Here is a 12,751-nt window from a genome sequence, read left to right as displayed (position 1 = left end):
GTGCTCTTCTCTGCGCAACTGAGTGCTTGATTTCTGTGCTTTTGCATGATGTTCCGATGGAATTTTAGGAACTTTTCAAGTAGGTTCAAGAATGATGAGATGTGGTGGAAACTGTAGAGATGATAATCTAGTGTTATGGACCTGATCTTTGGATGGATCAAATCTTTTGGAGCACAATCAAATTTAGTTGAGGTCTAGAATTTCCATTTAAACTAGTTTGATAATTGAACCATTCAGTACTACTCTGAATTGTTCATTCATCTTGTTATCCAAAACGTACAACTTTTACTCATCTACAGTATCCCTACTAAATAGAAAAAGAGGATTAACAAAATCTTCAGAAATGAGATTCTTGAAACTCGGAAATAGAATTTTTACAGATTCCCTGATTTGCAATTACTGCCAATCTAAGCTGAGCACAAAAGTTCAGTTTCATTTCTCGCGAGAACGATTGACCACTCGGGTAAATATAGGCTCAAAAAACGCTCCCAGAGGGGGCCAAATCCTCCACCGAGTCTACCCCGTTCTTACTAAATGATGACAAAAATGACGTGGTAGAAGAAATCAAGAAAATGAGCAAATGAGAAAAAGATGAAAAAGAACAGGAAACGAGCGAAAAAGAGGAGGCTCCTCTTGATTTCTGTGCTCACTCCTTGTTCGGATGAGCTCACACTGTATGCAACATTTGCGTTGGCGCCCTCCGAATCGTCCCTGGGAAAGAGAGTAAAGTGCAGGAGCAGAGAGACAGAACGTTCCGATTTTTGAAGAAAAAAGTGGATAAAGAGGAAAAGTGGAAAGACTGTGACGCATGTTGAGATAAAAAATGAACATGGATACTTGAACTTGAACATGCAAAAAGTTTAAAAAGACAGTAACCAAAAACCCCGGATGTGAGACCCAAAGGCCAGTCTTATGGGAAGAACTAAAAAAAAAAGATTCCTAATGTGATTCTTCGCACTTCCTAACATTTTAGATGTCGTCACTTCATTTGTAGATACTCTGAAGACCAGCTGAACTCCAGATGTCAACCTCTTTCGGTCAGATGAGGTCATCCTATTTTATGGCTTTGTTCTTCTTAAAATGGGAATAGTGAACTTTATTTAGTTCAATGCCAAGTTGTTGACCGTCTTCCATTCCTCAGCTGGTTTTGGAACAGGTCAACCCAAAGAGAAAAAGAAGAAAGAGATGTAAAAGATATGCGCCGAAGTTGTTTTATGGCACATATTGGTCATCGAAAAATCTACGAAAAGTAAACGGTCAAATTTCGTAAAGGTTTTTATGGCTTTTCGATCCAAAATCTATTGATGTCGTTGAGTGTTCCAAATGTTCTCAAGCTTCTTCAGAATACATTATTTTTAGAAAAGAAAAAGATTGCATGCACGGGGTTCCTAAAGGCATGAAATCGCGCCCGAGCGAATGTGAGATCGGGACTTCTTTTTTTTTACGGGCTGAGTATTAAACGTACAACGATGAGAAAAACAACGCGCGGTGAAGGAAAATAGATACTGTAAAACCTGTATTTGAAGGGCCTTTTATTAGAAGGGACCTCCGAAATTGGCTTTTTGGTGAAATTGATAGATTTGCATGAGTTTTGTGGGAAAATTCGTCAAATTTTGAGTAGAAAATTTTCGAGAAAAATGGCGGGAAAAGAGAAGGACCTAGCCCCCCCCCCCCCTAATTAAAGGGCCCCTGTAATAGAAGGGTCCTCCAGGGGTAACTTGGAACAATAGAAGGGCCGGCCCTTCTAATACAGGTTTTACGGGGTAGATCAAATTTGCGCCCACTTTGAAATTATTAAGTTTCGTCTCGGCTGAAATTTATCTGGGGCTCGATTCCAAACCTTCTGGAACCCTGTGTGCATGTATCATTCGAAATATGAAGAAATAAATGTAATAGATCAAAAAACCAGACTAATTATTCTATGTTGTACACATTTTATTTCAAAATTGCACCTAATTTGTCACTCTGTCATATTCAGAGGGCATTTTTCATCTCTCTGAATCAAAAATTTGTCCCTTTTAATTGATCTTTTTCAAAATATGAGCAGCTGGAAGGATTCATCTCTGTTTTCAACTACAACTACTGTATACTCTTTGAAAAGTATAGAAGAGGGTACGTTTTACTAAACATTCGGACACCTGTTAAAAACAAGAGTGGCTCGAAAAACAGGTGCAGAAACGAAGAGGTTGCACCTGTTTGACCAGGTCGAGAGAAGGATGGGCTGAAAAAAGTATAGATGTTCTTTAAATCAAAATATAGTAAAGAGCAGGACTAATTTTTAGACAGAAACCTTCAGAAGTGGACAGAAAAGAGTAGAGTTCAAAATTGAGAAATTTCGAGTTGCATTTTTTGAATTCTGAACATTTCCAAGTTTCCTTACAACAAAATTGGCAGGAATTAATTTAGGGCATTTCATTTAGACTCAGAAAATGCCAAAAGTGGGAGTTCTCAGACAAGAAGACTTTAATCTGATCTTGAAATCTAAGCTAAGCTAAAGTATAATATAGAGAGCATCCAATCTCGAAGAAACATCGTTCTGTTAAAAAAACAAAGTGATCAGTCAGAAAACCTTGACAAGACCAGACAAGTTGAAATCGTAAAATCGTATAGATCTTCACAAGAAGGGCACCGCGGGGGCACACGGAGCAACTACTGCACTGAGAGAAAAGGAGCACAAGAAGAAACATCGTTTTTCCAGGACCACTGGCCAGTAGTGCTCTCGGATCAGCTCCGTTTTCTCTTGTCGTCTGATTTGTCTGCGTCTTGTAAAATCTCCATCAGAACTTATCCCCTTTTTTTCTTCTGTTTGATACCTCAGAACAACACAGACATGTATCATCTTCTTTTTTTCATTTTAATTCAACCCATTCATTTTTCGACCCACTTGGCTTTTATATCAGACCCCCGAAACTTACATTTATTCCAATTTAGTTTTATGAAACGTAGAATGAGGTAGGTATAGGGGATGTCAATAGTCCTGAAACATTTCAAATTCATGGGAACGTCGAAAATAGAAGGAAGGAAACAAGAAGAGAAGGAGCAAAAAATATAATTGTCTGAAGATTGTCTACCATCTGTCTTCTGTAACAGTCGGTACCGTTTTTTGTAGATCAAGAAATGATCTTGACCATTCAAACAATCAGAACACAAATTTGGATGCCAGGATATTAACAAGTTGGCCATAGCTTATTTCTGATCCAGGCTGCGAGACAGATCAAGAAGAAAAAGATAAAGAAAATCAGGAAGAAAAAAGAAAACGTGCGAAAAAGATACGAAATGAGATGATGAGCTTCTGATTGCACTTTTCGAGAGACCCTCCCTGGTCACTTGGTCAGTTGCGAATCGAACGAAAAAGCTGTGAAAATGATACATCGCTTGTCGGCGGCTCTCGGTGGAGAGAAAAATCAGCCAAATGGTGTTTTGTGCAAAATTCAGTTGCAACGGGGAGGAATACAATAGATTCCCCGATTTTTTACTAGTTATGCCATTTTATTCTTGTGCAAAACGCGATTTTTCTAGGCCATTTTTGAAGTTTTTAAAGAGATTAAAAACGATTTCTGACTGAAAAGCTTCTTGGAAACAAAAGAAGATTATCAAAATGTTTTGTCCAATGTTATATTCTTGAATCATAAAATATTGTTGAGAAAAAAACAAGAATGAGAATAGAACTAAAAATTTGGATCTTCCATTATCACAAGAATGCACAAGCCTCCTTAAAAATTCACCGTACTTATTCCAATAAAAGCCAACCGTCAACTTTGAGCATAATTATCTCAAATATTATAACAGATATCAAAAGTTTGTCAGCCGATCAAATGTTTATGATGTTATGATAATTAATTTGCCAGTTGACAAAATTTTAATATCTTTCAAAGGAACCAAGATACTTGACCTCAAAACGAACGGCTTGAGCTTCCAGAGGAAATACGGTAACTTTTTGAATCGTATGAGAATTCTCTCACTATCAGAATTTTCTAAACTTTCCGATCTGGTAGCCTCTCTGAATTGTCTCAATTGCATATTCAAAAATCACTCTGAAGGTGCAAAATGTTACAATTGGGATATGACGAAAAGTGAAGAAAAACGGAAGCGGATATTACACATTCTATCACACATTTAGCGTTCGGACACCACACACATTTAGTCGCGCTTTCTCGAAAAAAGTTTATTTAACCTAAAACATTACGCTAAACTAACCTACTCTAAAGTTCAAAGCGTTTGAATTGAGAACTTCTGGATCGTAGTTGAAATTCTCTCATTTTTCTGTTTATTCCCCATAAAACAACAGAGGTGAAAAAAAACAATAAAGTCAATGTGAATGTCCATGAGAACATTACTTTTTTGTTGTAAAGTTGAAAAATCCGTTTTTTTCCAGTGAGGGAAAGATTTATCAGAAAAATTTTGTTGGAAAATGTAGGAGGAGGAGGAGGTAGATGCCAGAATTTAGAAGCTTTTAAGATAAGGCCGACGATGAAGACTTTCCAGGAGACAAATACATATAAAAGCGGAGGCGGAGGTGGTGGTAATCCTACTAAAAGTCCAAGAGCAAGAGCGGAAAAAGTTTCAGACGAAAAGAGCCATTCAGACATGTTTCAAAACCATTTTGGTGGTATTTTAAAGGTGTGAAAAAGGGAAAGTTTATGACGGGAAGTGTCCATCAACATAACTTTCTGGGTTTTGACCTTATCAGTGGGGTACAGGAAACACGTCACTCGGAACGTTAAAAAAATGGGTGGCAGCCAGAAAATATGAATAAGAATGTGGTCTCTGTAGAAAGAAATCGAAAAGTCTAAAATTTATAAAATTGGGAATTTTCAGAATTTGAAAAGATTAGTCATTTTGAACTTAAGATGTTCCGGAAACGCTTAAGATCTGAAAAATACGAGAAAAGCGAAAATTCGAAAATTCGTCCCTTCAAAAAGTCGAGACTTTCGAAATCCAGAAATCGTGAAAATTAATTCTGAAATTCCAATTTCCAGAAATTTTGGAAAGTCTGAAAATTTTGAAATTAAAACGCGTACTATTTAACTCCGAGATTCGGAAACTAGGAAATTCTGAAATTAGGGAATCAATATACAGTAAGCGGAAGCCAAGTGGTTGAATCCCCAGTAGAGGGACCAAACCGACTGGTAGGTTCCCTACTCGTCCAAAATGGGGGATTTTTATGGAAGTTTAAAATCCTAAAAATGGATTGTACAATCTCAAAAATGTGTATTTGATGAACTTGCTAGTTATGTATAAAATCATAACCTGGGTAGCTCAACAAAAAAAACCCGATCTCAAAAACACCATTTTTTGATTTGCTTCCCGATTTCTGGGTTGGTTTTTCTCAATAGACACCTATCATATGCTGTTTATTTGAACAGTCTCGATTTCTTGGTCATTTCTCGTTCCTCAATTCTAGATAAAGGAGCAAAAAAATAAAGGGAAAATGTATATCAAAAGATATAAAAATGATAATAATGATGAGAGAAAACCGAGGGATGAGGTTATCTATGAGGAACGGAAATGTTTGTTATCTCTGATCGCCATCTTACTATTATTATGAGAAGACAAGAAGATGTCAGTTTTCGTTTCTTTATAGAGAACACCAAAAAATGTATTTGAAGAGATTTATCCCTTTCTTTTTGGGTTCCATTAAACAGTCGATCACTCGAACAGGTGTTTCTTTTTTTGAAAATATGCCAGTATTCCAAATACTGACACGAATAGAAGTGGAAATGGTCGATGAGGTTAGTGAATGAACGAAAAAGAAACGATTTGGAATAAAAATATGAAATTTGCATAGATAATAAAAATGGAAAAATATGATGAATAAAATGAATATAAATCGATCATAAAATATCAAAAGCGGGGTCGTGATTTTGAAAAACGAATGGAAATACAGTATACCGTAAAACATGTAATAGAAGTCCACCCAAACAGTAAACTTTGAGCTCAATTTAAGCGTCATGGGCCTTTCTATTACAGGCTTTACGGTAATTCAAAAGAGGAAACTGGATGGATAACCATGAAGATCGGTAGAACTATTTTCTAAACATCGAAAATATTGACCCTGGGACAATATTTTCCCGAACCACAAACCGCCTAGGGATTACTGTAGTTTCTAGAAACATACGAATGAAATACCCAAAGACGCTTCAATACCACATGCTCAGTGAGCTTCAAAAAAGGGTTGGTGCCCATAGAAAGTACATTGTTGTAAATGACGTGTCCTTGGGACAGATGGCCTCTTCATCGAGATACGGGTGATGAGCGACGACGATTGGGTTTTTGTGTGCAGAAAACGGAAATTCGGTACACCTGCTAGGGTGTCAAATCGAATTTACACCCTAACCCTTTGAAATACTCTTGTATGGCACTTCTTCGACCCAGTAATGAGCTCCATGACAAGCAATAGGATCTGTCAATGATGGATTCTGGGAGTTCTTGAAACTGACTCTCAAATTTCCGAATTTTCCAAATCGAGAAATTCTGATTTACCCGAACAGCTGAGTGAACAGTAAAAGGGAAAGTGAAACGAAAAGTGCAACATTTGAAATCGAGGAGGAGATCATTGAAGCAGAAAGCATTCGGCGCCAAAACGACAGTCAGGCCGGGCGTAGAAAATTAATGAGGGTTCGGAAGGTTGAAACAACACAAAGAATAGTGAAAAATTAGATTAGACAAGCGGAAAAAAATTACTGGGAAGGAGAAGAAAAAGAGGGGTAAGTTTACTCAGATGGAGAATCTGAAGTTCCTCTCTTGTTCTAAGACATTCCAGGAACACGAAATCATTTGTGGTTGTTTCTATTATCGTCCCTTCTACATCATCACAAATCCATATCACAAATCAGTGTGTGACAGAAATCTACCGTAATAGAAAAAACCAAAAAAAAGAAGAGAGACTTGGAGAATTAGAGAGAGGAGAACGCCGAATATGTAGAAGAAACACAGCAGGAGAGAGAGAGAGACAGAAAAATACAATGTACAATATGTGTATTATCAGGGCACCTCCAACAGCTTTTGATTAAAACCATGGAAAGTGGGAGATATAATTAGGAATGAGGAAGCGCAGAGAGAAGAAAATGAGAAAAGGATGGAAGTACGGAAAGGGAGGTGATTGTACAATAAGACAGGTAGCAAGCACCATTCTATTGTCACACAAAAATAATAAACGGGAGAGACGAGGTTTTTGAATAACTTTCCTCCCGCCTATTCATATATTAAGAGGCTGCAAAAAATAGTTTTATTCAATAATCATGACATTCAACGAGAGTATAAGGTTGACTTTTGAAGGGAAAACTCAGAAAAATATAGCAAAAGTGTGTATTTTCTGACCTTATTACAAACATTCAAAAAAAATTCGAAATTGAAACTTTGAAAATATAAAAAAGGTAGCGAATAGGGGCGAGGATTTGAATTCCCACGCAGTGAGAAACCTAGGCCACGGCAGTGGTACGCCTTTTTTGAGTGGCCGACAGTGTCTATTTACGACCAACCAAACCAACCGCCGTGGCCTAGGTTTTTCAAAGCATTCATTTCCTCGTCCCTATTCGTCACTTTTTTTTTATTTTCAACGGTTTTTTCGGGGGTTTCGGATTTTTATTGAAACTTTTTGCAATAATATTAGGAAAATACAACAGACTTTGATTCAATAATTTTTGGGACTTGATAATTAAAAGTTTAAATAAAACTGAAATAACTTCAAGAGAGACCAATGAGGGTTACAAAAGAAAAATATAATTTTTGATAGACAGGAAATTGATATCGCAGAAGCTGAAAATGTCTTATCTGTTAGACATTTTTCAGTGGTGCAAGTTGAAAGATAAAACCTAAATTTATGAATTTCGTTGACCAAAAGTTCTAGAAAAATCACAAATCGTAGTCGTAGTAGTAGTAATTTTGGAGTGGCTCCACTACTGATAATTTTACGAAAAGGTTTCCGCGTCTTTTTCGCTGATAAATTTGCTTTCGTTTCGTATTTTTGGTTGATTTGTATACCTTTTTCGAATTAAATGGATAAGGAACCAAGAACAGTAGATAAGAAGGTTCAGATTCACAGGAAAATTCAAAAATTGGAAGTTAGAAAGAATAATTAGAACTCTCAAATTTGCTCAAAGGAGATTTTAAGAAAAAATTACATAGCAAGAAGTATGCAAAATACAGAAAGCAAAAAATAAGTTCAAAAAAAACATCAAAAAATTTATGAAATCAACTTTATCCATCTGAAACTTTTCTCAGAAAGTCCGAAACTTTCATTTTGCTGGCCTAAAAACCGATGAGTGGACAGCTGCGCCCTCCGAGAATTCGTAGATAAACAGAGGCGCCGTTTCGCTTATCATCATGCCATTTTTCGAATTTTCAGTCGGACTTTGATAAAAAGAAATAGTAGAGAGCCTGTAGTGAAACACAGACGAGAGAGGAAAAGCGGGAAGTTCGAAAATACAAAAAAAATAATAATACTGAAATCTACTGTAGTTTCCTTATGTTCAAAAAACCTTGAAAGTCAACAAAAAAGCAAAGAAGGTTCATGGGCCAATGGACATGGAAAAAACATGAAAAGAGAGTCTCACTTTTTTCCACATTTCTCTTTTTTCTCAAAACACTAATCCCAAACTGAGAACCGAACATGGATTAAACCCCTTCCGTTTCTCCTTTTCACCCTTTCTACTTTTTGTGCAAAAATAGAAAAAATGTTTCGAAATATTTTGTTGCTTGACCAATTCGGTTTAATCAATTCTTTTGCTACTGACTGGGGGCGGTGAGATCCATTAAGAATCCCAAGAGACAAAAAAAAGAGCTTCATGATTAAATTAGTAGATGGTCATCGAAAAAATAAGAGAAAATTCAAAGTTAGGATGTGCAAAAAAAGAAAAGAGGGACACTGGAAAAGTTTCGGACAGTTAAGAACGATAAGAAGCGGAAATTTGGGTTTTATTTAGTGATGGGCGGAAAGTGATAAGGTCAAGAATAAAAAAAACGAGGAACACTAGTTTGTTTGAACTTATATGGTCTACTTGGGCGTGTTCTTTTGAAGGACTAGAATACATTTTCATGCCGAAAAAATTCTTAAAATCTGAAAACTTCATGTTTTTCTAAAGTCGCGAATTTCAAATATACAAAAAAATCTCAAATTTTTGAAAAGTCTAAAAATTTTAATCTCAAATCCTAAAAATCTAAATTTCAAAATTCGAACCTTTCCAAAAATCTCAAATACACCGGAAATTATAAAAATAAAAATCCCACTGAAAACTCTAAAAATTTGAAAATCTTTCAAAATTTTAAATTTTAAAAAGAAAATTTCGAGAAAATTTTGTGAAAATACAATTATTTCATTCCCACAATATGTTTTAATTTTTAAATAGACGAGCATGCTAATAATTATCCAGAGATGAACCTATTCGTCTTAGTTTCGGAAACATTATCAGAAAGTTATCAGAAGTTATCAGAAACCTCACAATCATTAAAGAAGCATGTTCTTGCAGTTATTTCAAATTTTTCACAAAAATTAGTGTGATCCAATGAACAGTACCCCAAATCCCCGTACCCCAAGAAATTCGAAAACTTATGTTTCGCGGGTATCCAAATGTCCTTCGGGATATTTTTCCTAGACTACCTCACCCTTTTTCTTTCTTGCTAGCTAGCTTTTTATGATCGCTTTATTTTGAACTGTCATTCTTTGAAGATTCAAACTAATAAGATTTTCAGATTCTTTAAAACCTAAAACCTAAAAATTTCTAAGATGTAACTTTAATACAAGACTTTTCTTACAAGATTTTGCAAAGCTACAAACTTAGAAATAACCTAGATATGGCAAAACGGACAAACAAACTTCCAAGAAATAGGAAGTGCCAAAAAACACATTAGAGATGCCACAACTCCTCATTGAATTGAAATGATTCCCCGGAGAAATAGTAGTAAAAGTGGCCCCTATCTCCCCGTTACAAACACAAAAACTCGACCCCCTGCCTAACCCAAACATACAACAATATATCGTTCCGTTTCCTTCTCCTTTTTCTCGTTTTTATCTTTGACACTCTGCGTCTGTAATTCTATATGCAGGGCTCTCAGAGCTCCTCTCGGAGCAGCTTGTGCTTGCTCCTTGTACGGTACACTGTCCACCTCCTCTTCGCCTTCTTTTTTTGTGTATTTAGGTGTTGTTTGAACAAATAAGTTTTTGGGTCCTCTCGTTTCTCCTTCTTATTCTTGTGCATCTTGTTGTTGCCTTCTTGTCTCCGAGAGAACTGAGAAGCTCCGTGTGAGCTCGAGTCCTAGACAACGCGGCGGCTTTGATTATATGGGAGTAGGTGGAACAAAAAAATCAGGAATAAAATTATCAGAATTGAAAGAATATTGTTTCTCAAGTTTAAGTTAAAACACAAAGCACAATATTACTCTGGTCTAATTTCAATCCAAAAATTCGAAGGTGGGCGGAGCTTAGGTCCGGTAAAGGAGCATGTAATTATTTATGAACCTAATTTGTTCTAGACTTTTCGATGAATTGCATCGATGTAGTTTAAAGGTGGGGGGACAGGAGATTTTTCGTTTTTTTGTAGCTAGAGTATGTTTTTTTGTAGCTAGAGTATGCATTCTACCGGCACGGTGTACAACGCTTAATGTCACTCTGCGTACAGCTGTCGTCCTCGCCTTTATGTATGCAATCGGGCGTGCGCTATCTCTTTGCCCGCGTGGCTCAGTCGGTAGCGGCGCCGCACCCTCAATCATCGCCCTCACAAGTTCAACTCCTCGAGGGGCATCTTTGAACGGATTTTCGAGAACATTATTTTTTCATGTCCCCCCACCTTTAATAATTTACATTGTTTTTTATTACATTGTATTGCTTGGTTCAGACTTTTGTTTAAGAAAACGTTCAAAATCATTGAAACATATGAAACCAGCAATCTGGTGCGCCTTCGGCGCGATTCAAAAATAAATAATTACCAAAGAAAATAATTACCAAAAAACATGTTCCTTTCGATGCGCCTTTAAGGATTCCGCTACCAGAACTAAGCTCCGCCCACCCTCGAATTTTCGGCCGCAATTAAAATTAGACCAAAAAGATAGATCAATGGGAAAGGAACATTTTTTAAAGGAACACAATAAAATGATGAAATTTTGACAAATTGTCGAGTGCAATTGGAAAAAAGCCTTCTGGATACTGGCGAAAAACGCGGGATGGATGTGAGTCATATCTACTAGAATTCAGCTTGATCGAAAATTGTACTATAAAAATTAAAAGCATATGAAACGAATCAGTTTTTATCAATTATCGTCTAATACGATTTGCCGTGTCGAAAGTGCCACCCGGTATCGCAACAGAAAAAATATTGAAACTTTAAAAACTGGAAAAAAACGGAAAATTGACACAGAACGGTATTCTCCAAATAATAATGAAATCACTGGAGAAGTACACAAATGAATCATTTCTTAACAAAAGGGGAAGTGCAACGGTATCCGATTACTTTCTCGCTTCCTACACAAACCGGAAAGTAAGCAGCAGAGAGAGTCCAGGAAAAAATAGAACGGAATAAAATATATACAATATTTTTATAAATTTAGAACAATTGAACGATTTTATGGTTTTATGTATGACACATCGACACCATGCAAAAATTTCAAAATATTCCTGAGTTTCTTGGACGAAACGGGAGACCTCGAAGTACCAAAAAAACAACTCCATGAGTTTCGCAAAAGTTATTTTCTAATTCAATTAACAGAAAAAGCTCGATTTTCCGTTTTACCCTTCCCTCTTTTTTCCACTTTTTTGTGTTGCAAACTTTGGTTTAAAAGTTTCGCAAACAAATAAACAATGGACATTGTGTGAACAGAAAAGCAAAAAAAAGAAGAAGAGTAAAAAGAAACCATTGAGAGCAACAAAAATAATCAATGCAAAGAAAAAAATCGAGAAAAAAGTTTAAAGGTTATCCCGAAATCGGATCGAGGTGGATTTTAGAAAGTATTTGATTTCGATTTTCGAGAAAAAAATCTGAGTGGATGATTTACCAATAACAAGGCATTTCTATGAAAGGCAGAAAGTTTGAGATAGATACTAATAAATAAATAAATACCATATGTATCTCTTCTTATATTAGTCCGCCCAAACTGTAAGCTTTGAGCTCAATCATCTCGATTTCTATGAAAAATATCAATATTTGGTCAACTGAAAAAATATTGGTGCTATTATGACAAACAATTTATTATTTGACAAACGTTTGAGAAAATCGAGATAATTAAGCTCAAACTTGACAGCTTGGGTGGGCTACTATTAGAGATAATACGGTACGGAAAAAGATAACTAATGAAGAGCAACTCTGTTGGGACAGAGAGGTCCGTTAAAATTACATAATTCATATACCGTAAAACTCCTAATAGAACGACCCCCGGAATGACCACTCTAGACCAACCATTTCCCTAACCCATGCTCTTAGAGTTTCCATTCGATTCTTCAATTTTTGAAGATTCGATAGCTTGTCGTATTGAGAAATCTAGAAAGTCTCCCAATCTTTTATCAGTTGTTATCCTCGCATTATATTCCAAAATTGAATATCCGTCGACACGATGTGCTTCGAACATCGTGGTGAATTCAGAAATATAAACAGGATTCTCCAATGTTGTCGAAAGTGGAAGAACTATTTCTGCCGAATTTTGGAAGACCATGAATTTAGCTCGGTTTTTATGCATCAGCCAACAATGTAAAAATGCCACATCCGTTTTGAGTTTCAGCATTTTCGAATAATAGTTTTCCGTTGAATCTAGATGTGGTTCATGA

General features: G+C 36.2%; 1 protein-coding gene across 1 annotated transcript; it reads right to left on the bottom strand.

Annotated features, from left to right (window-relative positions):
- Positions 1-12,393: 12,393 nt before the first annotated feature.
- Positions 12,394-12,639, bottom strand: CBG26395 (the record flags this gene model as incomplete). The annotated part of the gene is made up of 1 exon (XM_045235757.1): positions 12,394-12,639. One exon carries the CDS (start codon positions 12,637-12,639, stop codon positions 12,394-12,396), a length of 246 nt encoding a protein of 81 aa, XP_045098205.1.
- Between the last annotated feature and the right edge of the window lie 112 nt (positions 12,640-12,751).

The sequence above is a fragment of the Caenorhabditis briggsae genome (genome assembly GCF_000004555.2).
Source record: "Caenorhabditis briggsae complete genome, chrIV, whole genome shotgun sequence".
NCBI classification, from domain to species: Eukaryota; Metazoa; Nematoda; class Chromadorea; order Rhabditida; family Rhabditidae; genus Caenorhabditis; species Caenorhabditis briggsae.
Note: the sequence above shows the minus strand (reverse complement) of the source record. Positions and strands in the feature narration are given on the sequence as shown.